The sequence below is a fragment of the Drosophila innubila genome (genome assembly GCF_004354385.1).
Source record: "Drosophila innubila isolate TH190305 chromosome 2L unlocalized genomic scaffold, UK_Dinn_1.0 4_B_2L, whole genome shotgun sequence".
NCBI classification, from domain to species: domain Eukaryota; kingdom Metazoa; phylum Arthropoda; class Insecta; order Diptera; family Drosophilidae; genus Drosophila; species Drosophila innubila.
The window spans coordinates 11,692,339-11,715,253 of NW_022995372.1; the positions used below are offsets into that span (position 1 = coordinate 11,692,339).

At 44.0% G+C, this 22,915-nt stretch overlaps 2 protein-coding genes across 2 annotated transcripts; one reads left to right on the forward strand and one right to left on the reverse strand.

The window, feature by feature from the left end:
• The first annotated feature begins 88 nt into the window (after positions 1 to 88).
• Positions 89 to 1,041, forward strand: LOC117782188 (TBP-related factor). Its single transcript, XM_034619190.1, has 2 exons — positions 89 to 310; positions 384 to 1,041. Exons 1-2 carry the CDS (start codon positions 165 to 167, stop codon positions 901 to 903), a joined length of 666 nt encoding a protein of 221 aa, XP_034475081.1. The 5' UTR covers positions 89 to 164; the 3' UTR covers positions 904 to 1,041.
• A 330-nt stretch (positions 1,042 to 1,371) lies between these two features.
• Positions 1,372 to 22,073, reverse strand: LOC117782187 (CD109 antigen). Its single transcript, XM_034619189.1, has 7 exons — positions 21,885 to 22,073; positions 17,832 to 18,721; positions 3,369 to 7,134; positions 3,111 to 3,304; positions 2,787 to 2,961; positions 2,619 to 2,724; positions 1,372 to 2,553 (listed from the first exon to the last, which is right to left on the reverse strand). The coding sequence occupies exons 2-7, from the start codon at positions 18,710 to 18,712 to the stop codon at positions 2,342 to 2,344; spliced, it is 5,334 nt and encodes a 1,777-aa protein (XP_034475080.1). The 5' UTR covers positions 18,713 to 18,721; positions 21,885 to 22,073; the 3' UTR covers positions 1,372 to 2,341.
• Between the last annotated feature and the right edge of the window lie 842 nt (positions 22,074 to 22,915).

A 22,915-nucleotide genomic window follows, 5' to 3' on the forward strand; every position in this document is an offset into this window, starting at 1 on the left:
GCTTGGCATACTTTGTTGTTGCCATTTCTAGCATAGACAAAAACAAACATTTTTCCATTGCTTTAATGGAGCAACACTGTTTTGTGCATCGCGTGTTTTATTTATCTTTTAACTGACAGCCAGCTGCATTTAATTTTGTTAATTTGAATTGAATTAAACAAAAAATGCAATTCCATTTTAAAATCGCCGACCCAGATAGCAATGCGTCGACATCCAATAATCCGCCTAGCAATCCGCACACAACCCTACAGCTGCAACAGCCGGCGGCTCTTATAGAACCAAAGGATGCACAACATGAGATTAAATTGCAGTAAGTAGAAGACGATTGCATTTCTTAAGAATATTTATTATAAACACAATTGTTAAATTTCGCTACATGACAGAAACATCGTGGCTACTTTCTCCGTGGAGTGTGAATTGGATCTGAAGACCATCAACTCCCGCACCCGGAATTCGGAGTATTCTCCAAAGCGTTTCCGTGGTGTCATCATGCGGATGCATTCCCCACGTTGCACGGCACTCATCTTCCGCACGGGTAAAGTGATCTGCACGGGAGCACGAAATGAAATAGAAGCCAATTTGGGCTCCCGCAAGTTTGCACGTATTATACAGAAATTGGGCTTTCCCGTAAAATTTGCGGACTATAAGCTGCAAAACATTGTGGCCACGGTGGATCTTCGTTTTCCCATACGCCTGGAAAACCTAAATCAAGTGCACGGCCAATTCAGCTCATATGAGCCGGAGATGTTCCCCGGACTCATCTATCGCATGGTGAAACCCCGTCTAGTGCTCCTTATCTTTGTCAACGGAAAGGTCGTCTTTACCGGTGCCAAATCACGAAAGGACATTATGGATTGCTTAGAGGCCATTTCCCCAATATTACTTAGTTTTCGTAAAACGTAGAATTTATGTGTGCACTTTTTATTTATAGCAATATGTAATAAGGATAGTTAAGCGCTTCTTGTATTTATCGAACAATTAACAAAGACCACCTAAGCATTATGGCCAATATTAATAAACTGTTAACTATTTATGCAAAAATCAGTTTTGTTTATTTATTTACCCTGTACTGAAATACTGCTATCAGATACACTTTGAAAAAAATTCATTTGTTATTTGTCTGCAAATATTAAATTTATTTTTCTAATTTCGATCAAAAATGTATTTGTGCTTGCTAGTCCAACGGAAAGATCTTCGTCAGCGAGCTGAGTTCGAATTCAGGAATTGCCGTTTCAATGAAGGGTAATTTATTAATTATTTTATTTTCTCTTAACATACCTATTTTGCTTTTTATTTTATTTTTCGACTGCAGCCATTTTAACTAAAATTATCTTCATTTTTCCAACTCTTTATCAAAAGTCGCATTAAATCTATTTTGAGTTTTCACGTGGATGAAAAGATTTCGTTAATTTATTATAGTTTTTTTCGTTACATAGAAAACGTAGATTTCAATTGTGTACCATAAAGGAGGGACGGAGTACTTGGATTCGAGACTCGTTAGCTACATGTACATGGCTATACAGTATTTATGTTATAATGTACACAAGCAGTATCTAAACTGTTTTTGTCAAGAATATAAAACTTACACACTAATTAGATTCATTTGTTGCGATATTTAAACATAAAAAGTATATGTATTGGACGGTCGCTTTCAACGTTATCATAATCATCATCTTTTACAAAAAAATTCCAATTAAATATATGCATATAAAAAATTTCAATTGATATTCATGCTTTTTGCCAAAAGTTAATTCAATAATATAAGTATATTCACTATCGATTTCTAAAATCTAATAAAGGCATTTTCCATTTTATTAAGACACTTTTGTTGTATATTCGTTCATATTGATTTTCACTTTAAATCGGCACTTGTAGCGCCCACATATTGGAGATAAGGCAAAGACTCTAGTTCTGGCATATGACGAGTTACATATTATTACTTATAAAATATAAACTGAACGCTAAAAATACTCTATATGTTATATGTGTAATTTGTGTACATAAAATTTGATTCTTCATAGTGATATAGTAGAAATCTGGGCAAATTGCAAAACAAATTTGTCCGCTCGATTGGTGGATGCTGTTTTGTACATTTCGAGATTATGTTTACATGCAATTACGTTATTAAAATTATAATTATAAAAATAACTCAAAGCCTGCCAGTATTCTTGGACGGAATGCAATTTTGTTAAGAAAAAATAAAAACAAACGTAGAACAAAAACCAACTAAAAATTCAATTTTCAAACTCAAACTCAACACTCAATCGAATTCAACTTAATAAGCTAATCATGTTTTGTGTGGTTTTGGGCTGCTAGTGTAGGGAATAAAATATTCGACTTTCTAGGTAAACAGATGGAGTGTGTTGAGCACTAAATGTGTACGACTGCGCAGCAGATAAATGAAGACACTGAAGAACAACAGCCAGACGGACAAGGATGCACGCCAGCCAATGTTATATATGGAGCAGTAAGGGCACTGAGAACTACCGCAAACCTCACAGATATTGAGCAGATATGTGGGCAGGGCATCAAAGATGGACTCGTTGAAACGCTCTGCAAGAAACAGATAAATTCATAAGATATAATATATTTAAATAATTATTTTATTGGTTACTCACCTGGCGCATAGTAGTCATAGATGCGCACGGGCAGATAACGTGACATATTGGCCACTGGATACCAGCGTTCTATCGTAAAGTTGACGCAGATGTCCTCCTGATCAAGCTGTGAAAAGATTCAGAAAGTCGGTTAAATAAGTTCCCCGATTATATTTCTTTTATAGTTACATAATCAAAGTAGAAGACAATCTTGCGTTCCAAATAGCGAGCACGTCGCAGATTTCGCACACGATTGCTCAGCACATACGAGTCCAATTTCTGTTGTTGTATCCAATAGCCCGTGGGTATAGCCACATCCAGCACAGCCATGCCTGAGCGCTCCGCTTCCTGTGTGTTGACCCAGCTGCAGAGATCGATGTAGATTCAATTTAGTTATATAACGGGTAAGTGATAAGAGCAAGAAGGCTGCAATCCGGATATCATGATCGGAGTCGTATCTCTTACTTGCAGCGGTTAACAACTAATTGTTATTTGTTTATTTGAAGCACTCACTTTTGGCAAGCCACATAAGATATATGCGACTGATTCCTGCCGTGGAAGATGGCCTTTGTGTGGAGTCCAAATGCTGGTACCGGTGGCTTCGTCTGGAACTTTTCAATGTCCACATTGTACTGCACATGCATCTGCAGTATGGCATAACCAGCGCCCTTGGCCTGCACCTTGATTGTTCCCCAAGCATCGGGTATCTATTAGGGAGAGATTAAAGTTTTAGTTTAATCAATTACTTATTAATTGTTACAGACTGTTTACCTCAATGCTTTGCAATCGCGCCAAATTGGTGTCATCGATGTGGAGCTCTTGTGTCTTGCCGCCTTGAGAGGAGGCTTCAATCTCCACACTCAGCGAGGAAACATCACGAATGCGAGAGCGCACCGTGTACTCGACAAGGGCTTTCAAAGCAGCGCTTGTATCTTGGGTGGAGGACCAACCGCCATCATTTAAACGCTGTGCGTTCAGCCAACGCACAATGGGATCCACAAAAAACTCACGACGAGCCACATAAACCAACAATGCATAGGCTGTAGTCTCAATATTGAGGGAATCATATTCGTAGGGCAAACGTGGCAATGAGAACCACTTTTGATTTTCCAATTTACGTGGCGGTTGCGGCAACTCCTGATTGCCCCAATACATAAAGTCACCAGTGGTGCGTGCATGACGCCGAAGGATGCTGAAAACATGCTCCGCAATGGGTGAGTTGCAAAGTTGCAATGCATACGCTGTGATGGCGACATCATAAGGTTCCGGTGTGTCCATCAGGAACTGCATATTCCTTTCGATCCAGGCAATGGCACGTTGTGTCGCCAGGGACACACGTGCGCCCAACGTACCAGATAAATCCTTGGCGGTGGCCAGTGTGATGAGGACATGTGAAGTCAAGGTAATGTTACGATTTCGTAGATTTGTAAAGCTGGCGGAGTTTGTGCGATTCATTTTACGATCCGGCAACCAGGTGACCTCATAAAAGGCACCTTCTGGCGTCTGATGCTGCAGAAGCCAACGCATGTTCTTCTCAATAATTGTCGCATCGATCCAAATGAAGTTCTCCCACTCGTAGAAGGAAGCCTCCTGGAAGATGCGCAGACAGTAGCTGGTTAACCAAACGGAGGAAGCAGAATTGTTCCAATCGGCACGGAACAAGGAGAAGCTACCATCGCCGCGCATAAAACTCAGTTGTCGTTGATAGCCAATGTTCATGTGATAGAAGGCATTCTTCTCCAGCGTCTTGTTACGTTGATTAATCAAACGCATGTACATGATGGTATATAAATTGGCAGCAAAACTAAAGGCATTCTGTTCCGCCGATTCCATGGGCAGGTAGAGCAGTGAACTGGCATTTACAGGCATCGTGGGGAAGATGGGACCCACCACATCACCCACAACCGAGATCCGAGCACGATTCGAGCCATAGACAAAGTAACGATCCACTTGATAGGGTATCTCCGGTGTCTGTGTGACATTCACATGCATATACTCCAGCACATAGGCACGATTCGACAGATCCAAGAGCACAGATTGATGTCTGTACTGGGGCAGGCCATCGGACTCCACGTGGAGGGTGCGTTTGATGGTGTCTGTTCCGAGTAAAGTTGCCACATGCAACGTCACCTCAACATCACCCAAACGCTGTGGCACCACGGGCACATAGACCACCGTAGTTCCCTGTGCATCCAAATAGATGAAGAACTGATGCTCGCCAAAGCTGGTGCGTGGATTATAAGAGCGCACAATGCCATCCTCCTCGACATGGACAAACTTGTAGTTGGGACTGCCGTGCAGCACCACAGTTGCCTCAATGGGTATGGTCATGTAATTGAAAACCGTGACACGGATTCCCACCTGTTCTCCTTGCCGGCAAACCATTGGCATTTCCACATTGATGAAGAACGGTTGGACACCAACATATTCCAAGGCCTTGTTGAGCATGCCAAATCCTTTCGAGGGACTTACACTGAAAGCGCTAACCATCCAATACGCAGGACGATCTGGCACATCTACATTGAAGATGTAACGACCATGTGGTCCAATATTCACATCCTTCCACAGCCAAACATTCTCGTAATGCCGTAAAACACGATTGAAGCGATATTTACGATAGTTTAACAATTCCGTATCGTTGCGGACATGACAACCAATCTCATCCGTGCCATCGTCGCAATCAAATGCGCCATCGCAATGTTTTTCCAAACGATAACAGCGTCCGCTCAAGCATTCACCATAGCCTAAAGTCCTATTGCAATTCTCCTGCCTGCGGGGAACATAGCCATCCGTGAAGACAATCAATCCGCTGTACTCAAAAGTGCGATTCGCATCGATGCCAAAGGAAGAGGCCGGAAAGTAGACCAACTGATCGGGATTACCCTCATGGGAATACCAAATGTGTTTATATGTGCCATTTGTTTGCTCATCAAAGTTGGACATTTTGGTAATGATCTTGGCATAGGTTAATTCATTGCCCGCCTGCATCGTGTAGAAGGCGCTGTCTATGCCCGAGAGTCCCACATAAGAGCCGGGTTCACCAAAAATGGCCACCTCAACTTTCTCGCCGGTTCGCGCCTTGCGATTATTTATGTAAACCGTGAAATTATTCCTGGAGATGCCATTAACTGGAAACGTGAGGGAATCGGCAACCACTTGACCCTGTTGTGTGATCTTCCACACCACCAAAGTGGCCATTGGAGCCATCTCCGCGCTCAAGACTACAGCAATTGTGCGTATGCCTTCGGTAATTGTTTCCCGATCGTTGATCAATATAACACCCTTGGACATAATCAAATAGTTGAATTCCTCGAGAAAGAAATTCGTGCGTATGTGGAAAATTATGTATTCTCCAACCACCGGCTGCTCCGTGCTCGTTGTGATCTTAATGTGTTGATTGCGTGGTGAATAATGCGATACAAGCAGAAGTTCGGTTTGAATGCGTTCTCCACGTGGATCAATAAAATGTGCTTGCAAACGCATATTCTGTATGCCGTTGAGGAAATCCCGATTTTGAGGACGCTCATCCAAGTTCAAATCATTGCGTATATCAATTTTCAACTCCCAAACGCCATCACTCTGCTGTGACATGTGTAATCGCTGAGTGGGCCAATCACGACGTCCGCCATTGCGACTCTCCACAAAGCCACTGACTTCCATGAGTCCTTGACGCAATAAATTGGGATTTATGGGTGATCCATCATGATATTCCACAACTAAATACGTTGTAAATGGCATTGCGGGCTTGAAAACCTGCGGGGATTCCCCAAGGAACGCAACACGCAAACTTGAATTGTAGACACGTGCCACGGCATAACCACTGATGATCTCATCATAGAATTTCTCACCCACTGTGGCCGTAATGAGGATCTCCGAGTTGGCCAAACGTGGCACAAGAGCCTCCAGTTCACGTAGAGGCCACTTGAAGTCAAAGGTGCCGTTGAAATAGCGCAGGAATGGCAAGGAATTCCGATAGCTGCTCGTCCAGGAATCGTAGTTGTCAATATATTCAGGTTTTCTCACCCAAAATGGCCATTCCTCATCGAATTGATAGCTACGTTCCACCACATACTGATTGCGATACAAAATATCCTGTGAGAGATCAACGCCATCCTGTGGCAATTGGGCGGGTATATTATAACCCTGTTGAGGATTCTGGTTGGGAGTATTATAGCGCAAACGTTCGTCATACAAATTCTGTTGCTCCAACGGCGATCGGCCCAAACGGAACTTTTCATTCAACACTTGGTTGCTAAAGTACCCAATTGGCCTGATGGTTGCCTTAATTGTGAGATTGCCACGGACGGGCAAACCGCTGGTAAAATTGGCCATCACACGTCCATAGATAAACGGATCCGTGGTAAAGAAGTAAGCTGGCATTGTGACATTCACCTCGAAACGCGTCTGATAATATTCCTCCACACTAAAGTGACTCTCCTCCTGCTGACCCTGGGCAATAACACGTATCGTCCATTCACCAAACGTCGGCTGATCTGACAATTTGTACTCCAACGAAACGGAGCCCAGATTCGATTGTCTGCGATAAGAAGAGCAAGAAAGATTTAATTAGGGAAATAATTTATTTCTTAAATGCATGCAATCTAGCTATAAGATATATTGTGAGGAACAAATATGTGTTCCCCACAACAATTGCACATTTTCAGCGACGCCTCTGTTATACCCCTGTTCAGCGACGCCTCTGTCTTACAGGCGAGCAGAAGTCCCGTTGCCTACGGCGGCCCAGAGTATAAAAGGGCGCGCAACAGCGCACGCGGACACTTCGAGCAGAGCAAGCAAACAAGTAGCACCGATCGGTCCTTGCAATAGCAGGACAAAACATCAATCCTTGTTGACACAGGATCCTCCGAACAACATAACTTTGCAGTAGCAAGTTATACTCCTTGCTGTCGCAGGAACCCTCGTAGATATCCTTGCTGTAGCAGGATATAGTCCTTGCTGTCGCAGGACACACCGTAGATAACTTTGCAATAGCAAGTTATAGTCCTTGTTGTCACAGGAACCATCGCAGATATCCTTGCTGTAGCAGGATATAGTCCTTGCAGTCGCAGGACACACCATAGATAACTTTGCAGTAGCAGGTTATAATCCTTGTTGTCACAGGAGCCATCGCAGATATCCTTGCTGTAGCAGGATATAGTCCTTGCAGTCGCAGGACACACCATAGATAACTTGGCAATAGCAGGTTATATCCTTGCTGTCGCAGGACATCGTAGATATCCTTGCTGTAGCAGGATATAGTTCCTGCTGACGCGAACCAAAAAGATATCCTCGCTGTCGCAGGATCCAGTAAAATAGTAGCATTAGTATCCTAGAGCCTTGCGGTCGCAGGAGTGAATTAAGAGAGCCTTGCTGTCGCAGGAGTAAATTAAGCGACCTAGCGGTTGCAGGAGTAGTCGTAGTCGTCCTCGCATTAGCAGGGCTTGAGCTAACAGCTGTAAGCGGGCAAAATTAAAGCGGAGAGTCCTTGGAGAACGCAGGACCGGGGTCGTTCATTCTCCTCGCTGTCGCAGGACCTAGTTTATCCGTCCTTGCTGAAGCAGGACATAGATTTAGTTGTCCCTGCAAGAGCGGGTCAAGGGGGATTTATCCTTGCGGTCGCAGGATCTACGTTCGACAATCCTAGCTGTCGCAGGACCTGCTCCCGATACCCTTGCAGTAGCGGGGTTCCCAGTACGAGAAACGAATCGAGCTACAACCGAGGGAGCGACCGGAGCGACGAGCCTGACGATTTCAAGGATTTCAAGGAGACCGAGGACACCATTCAGCAACGCAACGCATCGAAATCAAATAAACCTACATTGAAATTTAAAAGAGTCGGCCATCGCGTCGCTAATAAACAAATACCATTTATATTGAATATCTATCTGCTTTCTTATTTATTCGCAAGTGCTGCATAATATAAATTTGTTGCACGAACTCATATCGCCGACCGAGTTAGCCCGGTGAAGTAAGGATCGTTACAACTGGCGCCCAACTTGCAGGGTTTTGCGAATATAAGAATAGTAAGATTTCAAAATGGTACGAACATGGATATACAACCTGAAAAAGGAGGAACTGCTGCAATATGGCAGCGAGTTCGGGATCACACTGACTGGAAGCGTGGACACCATGCGCAAGGACTTCGGCGACTGGGTACAAACACAAGAAGGACGCCTACCTCACGCCGGTCGATTGGACACATTAGCCAGAAAACACGCTCGCGCATCCCCAACTAGGGAGGCTGCACCTATAAGGAGGAGCCAAAAACGGAACAACACACAGTGGCCAGAGAAATGGCAAATATGGATTTTGCTTCAACAAACGCGGAGGCACAGCGTCGGGAACAGCAACAAAAACGAGAAGAACAAGAATCGCATTGGCAAAACACATCTACCACACACCACGAATACCAGCCACACACCGAAAGGAACCCAGCGCGGGACTATGCAGCGGTAGCAAAACAAGTGAGGGGTGGAGTTTTAAGTTCGATGGCACCTCAAAGCCATTAGAATTTCTGGAGCAAGTGGAATGGTCTGCAGAAACCTATGGCCTGGAACTGGACCAGATACCACGAGCAATGCCTGAATTACTGAAGGCACGGCTCTCAAGTGGTATATAGCGAACAACGAGCACTGGAGAACCTGGGCATCATTCGCAAGAGCTTCCACGAATTTTTCCTACCAAGAGATTACTTCTCGAAGCTGTCGGAAGAAGTTGATCGGAGGAAGCAGGGCATAGATGAACCATTTAAAAGTTCATGGTAGAGATGCAGACGTTGATGCGCCCACTAAGATTAACAAGGAGCAGGAACGAGAGAAAATATACAACAGCAGCCTTCCCGACTTCAGAGCGTTCGCAAGACCGTATCAGAACAGCAGTTTGATCGAGCTCATGCAACTGGCGGAGGAATTCGAGGAACTGGAGCGGGACAGAGAGAAATTGCGGCAACAATCCGTGGTAACCGCCCCAGGCTCATGGCAGTAGAAGACGCTAGACCAGCAGAAACGAAAGGCCCATGTACCCGCTGCATCGACAACGCAAGGTCGCGACCACAGCCAACACCTAGAGCATTCTCAGGACAACCAACACATGTCCCCAACCCAACACAGGCGTGTAGAAGATGCGGAACAGAGGGACACTGGGCGAGGAATGTCAAAATCCGAGCCTCCTTTTCTGCTGGATATGTGGGCGAATGGAGTTCGCACAGTGCAATGTTGCCGACAGGGAAACGATCGGCGGCGTCCAGGTTCCAGGAGCGAGCGGATGCCGATAGAAGCGGCTCCCCACAATTAATCGGCACTTTAAAGGACGAGGGCCACCGCCTGTCAGCTACGGTTCAAATTGGAAACAACCTGTACAACGCTACCATCGACACAGGGGCAACGAGCAGTTTCTTAAGTGAGGAACTAGCAGGGACGCTATGCAAAGAAGGATTTGAACTAAAAGCAACACAGAGACAGGTGCGGTTGGCAGATGGCCGGACCTGGTATCGTCACGGAACAAGTGGAGGCACAGATAAAGCTCGGCAACAAAACTGTAAACATGCCGTTATTAATTCTGTCGGGAGTCATCGACGAACTGGTGCTAGGATGGGATTTCCTCTCCAACATGGGAACTAACTTCGAATGCGCCGGAATCGAAGTCAGAATCCCGACTCGTCGACAAAACAACCGAGTACAAGAAGAGAAACTCGGTGGTCAACACAGATCACACACAGGAGCAAAGAAAACAAGAACAAAGTAAACAAGAGCAAAGGAAACAAGAACAGGCAACACAAGACGAGGAAATCACGCTGGATGAAACAACGAGCATCGGCGTAGAGCAGGGTGAATCATTACACCCCGAAACAGCTGTGGATAAATTTCTTCAGCAGGAACTAGCCGCATTTGCTGTTATGAGCGGCACATCACCAATCACGGAACACCGAATCGTGATGCACGACGACCGTCCGATAAAGCAACGCTACTTCCCAAAGAACCCTAAGATGCAAGAAGAAATCAACAAACAGATCGACGAGTTGCTAGCCAAAGGATGTATTGAGCCGTCGAACAGCCCACACAGTGCCCCGATTGTGATGGTCAAAAAGAAAACGGGCAAATGGAGGTTGTGCGTCGACTTTCGGCAGCTAAACAGCCGATCGGTCAAGGACGCTTATCCATTACCTCGAGTACACCACATCCTGGATCAGTTGAGGGAAGCACGTTACATCACCAGCCTCGACCTGAAAGACGGTTACTGGCAAATTCCTATGGAGGAAACAAGTCGCCCTTTGACAGCGTTCACAGTACCAGGCAGAGGACTCTTCCATTGGAAAGTTATGCCGTTTGGACTTCACTCCGCTCCAGCAACATTCCAACGAGCATTGATCGGGTGATTGGACCTGAAATGCTGCCACATGCCTTCGCATATCTAGATGACATCATCGTTATTGGGAAAACATTGGAAGAACATATGGCCAACCTAAAGGAGGTGTTTCGACGACTCAGAGCAGCGAATTTGAAGATCAACGTCGACAAGTGCGACTTCTTCAAAAAAGAATTAAAATATCTGGGTCATAAAGTGACAGAACATGGAATATGCACAGACCCGGACAAAGTAGCGGCGATTTCTCAACTAAAACCGCCTACTAACATCAGGGAGCTGCGGCAATATCTCGGAGTGGCATCCTGGTACAGACGATTCGTGCCTGACTTTTCAACTACGGTGCACCCCCTCAACGGTCTATTGAAGAAAGGCGTGAAATGGCTATGGAACTAAGAGCACCAACAGGCGTTTGAGATGGTGAAGGAAAAGCTGACGCATGCACCAGTCCTAGCGTGCCCCTGACTTCACCGTCAATTCACGCTACAAACTGATGCCAGCAACTATGGACTGGGAGCCATCCTCACACAGGAATCCGGAGAGGGAGAACGGGTTATCGCATACGCCAGCAGAACACTGAACGGACCCGAAAGAAACTACTCAGCAACAGAGAAAGAGTGCTTAGCCATCGTTTGGGCGATTCGGAAGATGCGACCATACCTAGAGGGATATCATTTTGCCGTCATAACAGACCACATGGCGCTAAAATGGTTAAACTCTATTGAAAACCCTACCGGTCGCATCGCCAGATGGGCATTGGAATTGCAGCAGTACGACTTCGAAGTGGCATATCGCAAAGGAAAACTAAACGTAGTGGCAGACGCATTGTCGAGGCAACCGCTAAATGAGGATGTCTGCGCTCGGGTCGAAATTGAAGAAGAGACAGCGGAAACTGGCGGAACTGATGGAAACTGGATACAGAAGATGCTACTGAAGATTCGTAAGGAGCCCAGGAAATTCCCAGACTACCTAGAAGAATCTGGCAACTTATACAGGCACATTCCTCACCGAGCCGGGCACGAGGACGTGACATCCTGGAAATTGTGTGTGCCATCGAACAAGAGACAACGTGTTTTACACGAGAATCACGACATAGCAGCAGCGGGACATACTGGAACACGGAAAACGATAGCTCGGGTGGCGGCACGTTATTACTGGCCAGGATTGCACCGAGATGTCCGCAACTATGTACAGCGATGTGAAGTTTGCCAGCAATACAAGCCGAACCAGTTGCAGGCAGCCGGCAAGATGCTCACGCAAATTCCGGAAGAACCATGGGCCACGGTGTGCGCAGATTTTGTCGGACCATTACCACGCTCAAAACACGGGAATACAACGCTACTGGTATTTATAGATCGGTTCTCAAAATGGACTGAATTAGTACCAATGCGAAGCGCAACGGCGGCAGCCCTCCAAAAGCGTTCAGAGAAAGAATCCTGGCAAGATTTGGCGTGCCAAAGGTCCTCATCACGGACAACGGCGCACAATTCACCAGCAAGGCATTCAAGAGTTTCCTGCAGGATTTGGGGTGAGACACCAGTACACGGCACCGTACACACCGCAGGAAAACTCCACGGAAAGAGCAAATCGCACAGTAAAGACAATGATTGCTCAATACGCTGGAGCAAACCAACGCTGTTGGGATGAGGCGTTACCAGAAATCACTTTGGCCGTAAACACCAGCGTGACAGCATCCACAGGATACACGCCAGCGTTTGTGACACAGGGTCGAGAGCCCGACTTCCCCAGGCTCTATGATGAGGAGGCCATCGGCACAGGACGGACTACACAGGAACCGCAAGCAAACGCCAACAAACTCAAAGAAATATTTGAGATAGTTCGCCGGAGTTTGGAGAAGGCGGCGCAAGATCAGGCACGTTACTACAATCTGCGCAGGAGACAATGGAAACCCAGCGTGGGGGAACAAGTGTGGCTAAAGGAGCATCATCTATCCAATGCAGTGGAGGGATTTGCGGCGAAACTGGCACCTAGATTTGGAGGACCATACCAGATCGTGGACTTCATATCGCCGGTAATATGCAAACTAAAATCGCAGGCGGACAAAAAGATACGGCGAGCACACGTTGGAGACCTAAAACCACATATGGCGGCGAGGGAAACCAGGTCAGACGAATGATTTGTTTTATATAAATGTTACAGAGGGCGGTAGAAGGGTACATGCATGGGAAAGAAAAAAAAAACACCAATAAATTCATGGTTTAACATAAACAAAAAAATTTTTCTTATTGGAAAATAATTAAATAAAAAAAATAATAATAATAATATTTTGGGACCACCCTAATTCATCGTAACATACATGAGCATCCAAGAACCAGGCGACAAACATTCGATGAAAATTAAAAAAAAAAAAGAATAAATAATTTTTCTCCCCTTGGGAAAAATAATAAAATTTTTTTTTTCGGGACCACCCTAATCCACCGTAACACCCGCGAACATCCAAAACAAGGCACGGCAAAAATTCGATGAATTTTTTTTTATATATAATAATTTTTTTTTTCTCGTTGGGAAAAATTATAAAATATATAAAATTTTTTGGACCACCCTAATCCAATACCATGAAACACTCGTTTTCAACAAGGAGAAAAAAAAAGAGAAATATATATATATTACATCAATTTATATATATATATATATACGATAGCCAGCATGAGCAACAAAATAATTCAACGTGGGACAACCAACACGGCCACTGTGCATACTTGTTCGAGAGCAGCATCGAACGCAACGGATAACACGCAACACACAGCGAACGAAGATAAGAGAGCCCAACATCTGTTGTTGTCGCGACGGTCAGTGGGCAGCAAAACAAAACGAAAATGTTGTTGTTACGTCTCACGCAACGCATACGAACGAAGATAAGAGAGCCCAAACATTTGTTGTTGTCGCGGCGGTCAGTGGCCGGCAAAGCAAAAGACAAACATTTGTTGTTGTTTACTTTTCGTTTTCTTTGCATAGCAATGACCCGACAGCTAAGACACAGAGAGCGGCGCAAGACAGCGAAACAAAAGGAAAGCTAAAAGACAAGAACAGTTATATTTCGCTGATATGCATTGCACATTGCCGACAACCAAGACGCTCAGATTTGAACAAAACTGAGAGGAATTGTTCTCAGAGAGAATGCACAACAAAAGCAACATAGAGCGACGCTATTTGTTGTTGGGTGCATCGCGTCCAATTGAGCCGAACAATCAAACAAATATACACAACGAGGGAATTATGATGCGCGAAATTTATTATGCACATATGTTTAGGTTTATATATATATATGTCTATAATTACAGCGAAGGAACTATTACATGAGCAATGACACCTATATATATATATATATATATATATATATATATATATACATACATAATGTGGAATAAAAAAAAAAACCAAAGGAATGAACATTTGTTAATAATAACAAATACAGATATCTACACAGCGAGGGATTTATTATGCGCGGAATACATTATACATATACATATATAAACATTAGCACAACCACAACAGGGAGCAAATATATGTAAACAGGAGGACATATCTACATATATGTACGTGTACATATATGTATATATATATATATATACGACGAGGGAAATACAACACGAGATCGCCAAAACAAGGATACATATATATATGTGTACATATATATATATATATATATATATACGACGAGGGAAATACAACACGAGATCGCTATTGCTCACATATATACAATATACAATTGCACATAAAGGGGAGTGCAGAACGGCCAACAGCTGCAGCTACGTTGCTGTGACGTCAGCAGAGCAAGCAATTAGCACACATAATTGTTGTTGCGATTACAGCCAGAGGCCGCGGCAGCGCTCTGCTTTGAGGCGCCGTCTGCTGTGCGTTCTAGACCGAAGATCGGGGTTCGCACCCCGTGGGGGTGGCCAAGAATTTATTGAGTATGGCCGCTTCACATTTTAAATTATTAACAGCCGAAATAAATGTTAATAATGCTTCCCAAACAATTTACCCCGAAACAATTTAATAAAATTGTTAATAAGTTAACACATTAAATTGTGGGCGGGGGGATAAATTAAATCGTTAACAATTTAACACCGTTAATTGTGTTCATCTTACAATTTTCAAATTGCCGATTTATTTATGTATATACGCACATACATATATATATATATATAGGCATACATAGCGGGGAAAAACCTGAGAGAGAAACCGTAATCCTGGGCACAAGTGTCCAATCAGAGGACGGTGGCGGTCGCCAAAGGGCACGAGAGGAGAGAAAACAAGAGACCAAAAGGAAGCGAAGGGCAAACCGAAAATCGCGCCTGCGCGGCGACTATAAAGGGCGACCGCCCACGCAGCTGGACATTGAAGATCAGAGACAGGATGAGCAACACGCAGACGACAACGCGGAAACCCACCAGGCTGCCATTTCACCCTCGCCGGAGGGCGCTAAGCTGCCGACCTACACCTGGCCGGGTACACCGACGTCCTGGAGCTGGCCACGTCACCCATCTTGGACGAGGATCGGGCAGTGGCGGCAGGGCTGACGCCGCCGGCAACGGCGTCGCCAAACGAGATTCCGCCGCTGTGGTGGCCTGCCAAGGAGGAGAAGAGGGCGATCCGACCCGCACCATGTCCCCACGGTGTGGGAGATCTCGTCGAGTCGGAGGAGGAGGAGGAAACCACGCCAGCACCAGTTGCGCCGGCACCGAAGCGGGCCAGGGTCTGAAGCAGCCGACCTGCCCCCAGACAGCCGACCTGCCCCCAGACAGCGACCTGCCCTCCGGAGCCGCCGACCTGCCCCGGGCAGCCGACCTGCCCCCGGGCCGCCGACCCCCCCCGGGCAGCCGACCTGCCTCCGGGCCGCCGACCTGCCCCGGGCAGCCGACCTGCCCCCCGGAGCAGCCGACCTGCCCTCCGGAGCCGCCGACCTACCCCAGACAGCCGACCTGCCCTGGGCCGCCGACCTGCGCCCGGGCAGCCGATCTGCCCACCGGGGCCAATAGGTATGTGCCTCGCACCCCAGGTGGTCACTGGGGCTGGAGCTGGCATTTCCCGGGCGGCGCAGGAGGAGAGTTTGAAGGACGCCGAGGTCGCACACCAGGTACGAGGAGTTGGTGGGAGTGCCTGGCCGGGACGTGGTCAGGCGTCAAGGAGCTCAACCCCGGGAGGCGCCGGGTATACCTGGTGTGGGATGAGGGCGCAGATACAAAATTAAAGGGGGCAGGGGCGATCCGCGTGTTCCGCGAGAAAAGCGGCAATAAAATTAAATAAAATGAAAATACAAAGACTTGTCATTTGGTTACCCGAAGAAAGAGGGAGTGTGAGGAACAAATATGTGTTCCCACAACAATTGCACATTTTCAGCGACGCCTCTGTTATACCCTGTTCAGCGACGCCTCTGTCTTACAGGCGAGCAGAAGTCCGTGCCTACGGCGGCCCAGAGTATAAAAGGGCGCGCAACAGCGCATGCGGGACACTTCGAGCAGAGCAAGCAAACAAGTAGCACCGATCGGTCCTTGCAATAGCAGGACAAAACATCAATCCTTGTTGACACAGGATCCTCCGAACAACATAACTTTGCAGTAGCAGTTATACTCCTTGCTGTCGCAGGAACCCTCGTAGATATCCTTGCTGTAGCAGGATATAGTCCTTGCTGTCAGGACACACCGTAGATAACTTTGCAGTAAGTTATAGTCCTTGTTGTCACAGGAACCATCGCAGATATCCTTGCTGTAGCAGGATATAGTCCTTGCAGTCGCAGGACACACCATAGATAACTTTGCAGTAGCAGGTTATAATCCTTGTTGTCACAGGAGCCATCGCAGATATCCTTGCTGTAGCAGGATATAGTCCTTGCAGTCGCAGGACACACCATAGATAACTTGGCAATAGCAGGTTATACTCCTTGCTGTCGCAGGAAACATCGTAGATATCCTTGCTGTAGCAGGATATAGTTCCTGCTGACGCGGAACCAGAAAAGATATCCTCGCTGTCGCAGGATCCAGTAATCGTAATAGTAGCATTAGTATCCTAGAGCCTTGCGGTCGCAGGAGTGAATTAAGAGAGCCTTGCTGTCGCAGGAGTAAATTAAGCGAACCTAGCGGTTGCAGGAAGTAGTCGTAGTCGTCCTCGCATTAGCAGGGCTTGAGCTAACCCAGCTGTAAGCGGGCAAAATTAAAGCGGAGAGTCCTTGGAGAACGCAGGACCGGGGTCGTTCATTCTCCTCGCTGTCGCAGGACCTAGTTTATCCGTCCTTGCTGAAGCAGGACATAGATTTAGTTGTCCCTGCAAGAGCGGGTCAAGGGGGATTTATCCTTGCGGTCGCAGGACCTACGTTCAACAATCCTAGCTGTCGCAGGACCTGCTCCCGATACCCTTGCAGTAGCGGGGTTCCCAGTACGAGAGAGACAAACCGAGCTACAACCAGGAGCGACCGACGAGCGACGAGCCTGCATCGGATTTCAAGGACGGAGGCCCGAGGACACCAGTCAGCAACACAACGCATCGAAATCAAATAAACCTACATTGAAATTTAAAAGAGTCGGCCATCGCGTCGCTAATAAACAAATACCATTTATATTGAATATCTATCTGCTTTCTTATTTATTCGCAAGTGCTGCATAATATAAATTTGTTGCACGAACTCATATCGCCGACCGAGTTAGCCCGGTGAAGCCTTAAGGATCGTTACAATATATATAAGATATAGAGATCCGATCCAAAAATAAAAACAAACTTGATCTGCGTACGGTATCCAGGAACCAACATACCAAGTTTTAAATCTCTATCTCTTATAGTCCCTGAGATCGAATTGGAATTAAAGATACAATTTATAATTTTATTGTATACAATGTGAGAACATTTCAAACTTACCTCGATAGCCAGCGCTTGAGTATATGACGATTGGGATCCAGCATATAAACATCGATGGCATTGTCGAATCCCTTGAGTTCGGTTGTAATGGGAATCGTTCTGAATCTCACCGTTTCGCCCTGCATATAAAGAGGTTTATCCGTTTGCACAAAGATGGTCATGGAGCGTTGGGAGAAATCCAAACGCGTATCATTGAGAAAGGCGACACCGCCAAAGACATCCTGATAGAAACCCTCGACACGCAGCCTGTAATCTCCGGTTACGCTCGTTGGAGGTATTCGCATGAGCAGAGTTTCGGGAACGCCCTCCTTGACACCCTTGGAATCACCGCTGATTTGGACGCCATCACATGAGATACTCGCATGGACTGTGATGGGATATTTGGCCTGCAATATGGACACGGATACCTGATAGATAAGACCAGGACGCACCATGCGTGAGGCGACAATAAAATAGGTTGGCTCTTGATTGTGCAATGTATCCAGAAAAGTGCCCTTCAAATTATACGAGCTCTTGCCACGTCCCAGACTTGGTTCACTGTCATCATATGCTGAATTTCCCAGACGTTTATTGTAATCATCCTGGTTGCCCAAGTCATTGTATCCTCCGGCTCCAATGCCATCAGTGCGATACAATGGATTATTCGGATTATTTACGTTGTTGAGATTGTTGTTATTGAGATTCGGATTCAAATTTGGGTTCAGATTGCCTCCAAATTGTGGATTGATTTCGTATTGCGATGTTGGTTGTTGTGGTAGCAAAGTTTGTTGTTGTTGCTGCTGTTGTTGTTGTGGATTGTAATAGCTGCCATCGGTTTGTGCTGCAACTGTTTGCAGCAGCAGCAGCGCGTGCAGCATGTGCCACATTAAACGCTGCATCATCAAAATGTGCTGAAAGAAAAGAATCAAGTCAATCAATCAGTGCGTGAAACAAGTGAATCAATTAGCAAGTAAGGTTGAAGTCCGTCTGTCTTCCTATCCTGCTTGTAAATTATAAATAAAAATCTGTTGGAATATATTGTTGCAGTGTGTTGCGTGCTGTTAACAGTTATACAATTGTGATGTCTAGAGTGTCTGGTCTGCTCGAATGCCTTCCGCGTGCTGTGCAGGCCGCCACAACATGCTGCAACATCAACCACTAACATGTGAAAAGGGCCCCAAATGAAAGCAACGAATTCGAAATACTCTCAACATAATTTTAGAATGCTTATATTTAAATTAAAAATTCATCTTAAACTAATTTGCGATTTTTTGTTGTAAATTATCATATTTTTTTTTTCAGGGAATAACACCGAAACCGGTATCGGAATCGTTAACCGAAACTAAGCGGTGCTTTTTTAGTACCGGAACTGAAACCGAAACTGGAATTAAATTCTACCGATACGGCTGTGGTAAAGATGATAAGTCAAAGCGTTGACAAACTTCCAACTGTCATAACTTGATAAAAACTGATCCGATTTTCAATCGGAATTCAATTTTGATCATTATTCGGTCTTTTAATTCATAGTGTATTCAAATTTTCATTTCGAAAATTTTATTATTTTTCGACTATCGAAGCCATGATTCTATGTTGATGCTAAGGGTCCCCCCTTTGAAATTTTGAAAATTCAAAATGTTAAATCTCAAGTTTTTACTTTTAATCAACTCTAATATCGTAATTAGTATAAAAAGAAATTTCATTCTGAACTTTCATTTTCTTGTAAAAAATATTTTATTTGTAAAGTTGCTAGATCAGAGGCTTGAGCAACTTCAAACTGTCAAAACTTTGGCAAAACTTTACCGATTTTCAAGCGAAATGTCATTTTGATCATGGATTGGCATCTAAAATTAATTCTGCATTCAAATTTAATTTAATTCGTTCAAAATATATTTTGATAGTGCCCCCTAGTTTATTTTCAATTTTGTTTTGTCGGATAGGGCAATTTTAAAAAAGGTAAATAATATCAGTCAATTTTGATGTCTAGAAAGATTTATCAACAAATTAAATTTGAGCATAATAATTATATTTTCTCTAATATACCTAAATTAAAATTTAACATTAATATGTTTTGATATTTGATTTCAAATTTTTTTAAAACTAATTTTCACTTTCAATTAATTTAAGCTTACAATCTTTGGGATATTTGAAACAAAAGAACTGTCAGAATTCAGTGACAATTTCAATCCTAACAAGTTTCGTTTAGAAATTAACATGTATAATTATTCGACTACAATTTCGGACACAATTTTGTGAAAGATCTAATTTGTATACTCAAAAGGTATGAGTTTAATCCCTGACAAACTATGCCCCTCTAGTAAGGGTATTAAATGAGGTCGCTGCACGCCACTATTAATAGCAGTCCCACTGGCAGGAGCAATGAACGTGATGTGCTATATGCTATGGATTTGGACGTCTGTCTATATAAAGCGCACACACCCCAACACACAACACTCACACACTTGCCACATTTAAACTATGTTAAATTTTAAGTTAAATGTCATTCAAGTGGGCGCGCAATTAGTCTTTAATATGGGATATGTGCCAAAGTGATTTAAGGCGACTTTTCTTCAGTTTCCATTTAGTTTTTTAAAAGCCTCTTTTATTTACAACATAATCTCAATTTGTTTGGGAATAGAGTTCTATACATAGTTTTTGGCACAATGCACTGACAGGAATTTGTCAGAGAAAAAGAATATTTAACAAACGCAACGAGGAAATGGAACAAGTGTCATTATCTCATAGTTATATTTTCCGATCGATAAAAGTCTATCAATATACAATATTTGGCTATGGCAAAAGGCGGACAAGAAAAGCTGCGGCTTAATTTTGACACTGACGAATTAATGTATTAAAAATGAAATGGAAAAATACAAAAAGCCGCTTATCGCGATCACAAAGGACACCCCTCATCTTAAAAAAAGAGCAACAAGGACTATGCCTAGACTGTAGGCAACCATAAAAAAACAAAACGAGAGAAGGTGAGAGAGTAGCGAGGACAATTAGACGGCAGACAGTGACGTACATACAATCATACACACTTGACCCTCGGGCATCGCGAACAGTAACGTAAATGCAGAAAGAGAGGGAAAGGAAAGGCGAGCAGTTGTTGCCGGTAAGGCACAATGCTAGAGAACACGCAATTGGAAGATAGTGTTTGTTACCTGAGTGTGTGTGTGTGTGTGTGTGTGTGTGTGTGTGTGTGTGTGTGTGTATATGTGTGAGTTTTGCCTGCGCACTGAAGCAGCAGAAGTCGCTGGCCGAGGTGAAAACCAATACAAAACTAAACGAGAAACCCAAACTCGTAATAATAACGCAGCTCAAAGAGCTCAACATACATTGTAATCCACCCTTTTTCAACTGATGCAGACGCTGTAGCACACACCGACACACACACACACACATGTACAAGTGTACTCACACATGCACACATTTTATTATAGCATTAATTAGTGTACGACCGTTGCAAATGTGAGGGCAAAAGTGCAATTGAAATGTGCCTGGAGGACACACTCCAAATATGCAAAATAAAAACAAAAAAGTAAAGGAACACCAAATGGCTATGAAATTTGAGTGCACCACATTTCCAATTGGGCAGCAGGTGGCAAGCGACACAAGAAGCGTCATACAGTTGTTCAATTAATTGTTTTGACTAATTTGACAAGAGAAACCTTTTATTGTTTATCTACTATTTCTTATTAAATTACAGTTGCTAATGCCTAACCATTAAAAAAAAAAAAAACATTTACGTTTATATTTTTGGTCCAAACAGTTACTTGACATACTGTATGTTATTTTTTTTTGCAGGAAAAAGCCTGTGGGCATTTTACATACATATGTATAAATTACGCATTTCCAACAGTTTTATGAATTGATTGTTCACATAAATAAAATAAAGTAAGCTTGTTTATTTAGTGGGCACTGTGGAATGATTTGGGTTTTCAACGTTTTTCGGTCAACGCCCATGTGCAGGCAGCAACAACAACATCAGCATAATAACAACGCAAGCATTAAGCGCAGGTATTTGAGCAAACAATTTTGGGCGGGTCGCCGTCGCGTCGTAACAATTTCACTCACCTGTTTCACGTTATTGACTGTCTTTACGATGCACTGCAAGGCGATTGCATTATTTGTAATAAAAGAAGCGAGAACACAAAACTAACTTTTAACTTAAATTTTAAATGAATGAAACACAAAAGCAGCAGCGCACACACACACAAACACAAACCCCGCAACGCGATGACTTATGCTAGTGACGGGCAATCAGAAACTAACTTGTGTTATCGCACCACACCCCTTCCAATTGCAAGCCATCGTTGAAATCGGCATAGTTATCGATATTTTAATTTGAGCTTGCGATGACCACAATTTTAATATTACAAACAGTTATTTTCGGCGCTGAGATATCGATAGGCGGCCAGCTACCGCCACCTATTGGTAAGTAGCAGCAGCTGAACCAATCACCTACGACTACAACCAATGCTGCCAACTTTAATGGAAAAATAGCTATTTTTGTGTGGACTTTAGCTTAGTTTTAGTAAAAATACTAAAAGCAAAACATAGCTGAATATATATTTTATATAGCCTATGCTCGGCAATAGCAATTTTACAATTTTTCTAGCAATCAAACTCGGAAAAGAAAGAACTAGCTATAAAATAGCTAATTTGGCAACAGTGACCAGAACTTCTAAAACCATGAATTGGGTATAGTTTAGATAACGGATTAAATCAGTTTTATTATTAGATATTTTAATCTTTCATTATTGTTTTATATGTATAGTGTTAAATTCTAATTTGCACACAAAACCAGGTTTGATGCGCAATCAGCAATGCTTATCGAAATATCGCTACAGCGTTGAGCAACGATAGTTGTGCAGGGCTGGATGAAATTTGGTATTTAATAGCCAAGTGTGACCAAGCCTGACCCCACAATAAATGCCAACTCTTTAAGGCATGTGCATGCGTGTGTGTATTGTATGCGTGTGATGTAAGGTCATTCGCGTGAAAATATCAGCGAGGAAAAAATCGAATTTTGTGTTTTGTGTGCTAGGTAAATTCCAAAAGAGTGCAAATGAATACAGCTGAAAAAAGTGCGAAAGCAATATTTA

What these genes read in the sequence shown, in the direction of transcription:
- LOC117782188 (XM_034619190.1), top strand. Translation starts at nt 165, where the DNA reads ATGCAATTCCATTTTAAAATCGCCGACCCAGATAGCAATGCGTCGACA. An exon ending in CAACATGAGATTAAATTGCA is followed by an intron (nt 311 to 383) that starts GTAAGTAGAAGA and finishes GCTACATGACAG; the next exon opens with AAACATCGTGGCTACTTTCT.
- LOC117782187 (XM_034619189.1), bottom strand. Translation starts at nt 18,712, where the DNA reads ATGATGCAGCGTTTAATGTGGCACATGCTGCACGCGCTGCTGCTGCTG. An exon ending in TCTTATGTGGCTTGCCAAAA is followed by an intron (nt 2,962 to 3,110) that starts GTGAGTGCTTCA and finishes CGATCTCTGCAG; the next exon opens with CTGGGTCAACACACAGGAAG. An exon ending in CTATGACTACTATGCGCCAG is followed by an intron (nt 2,554 to 2,618) that starts GTGAGTAACCAA and finishes TGTTTCTTGCAG; the next exon opens with AGCGTTTCAACGAGTCCATC.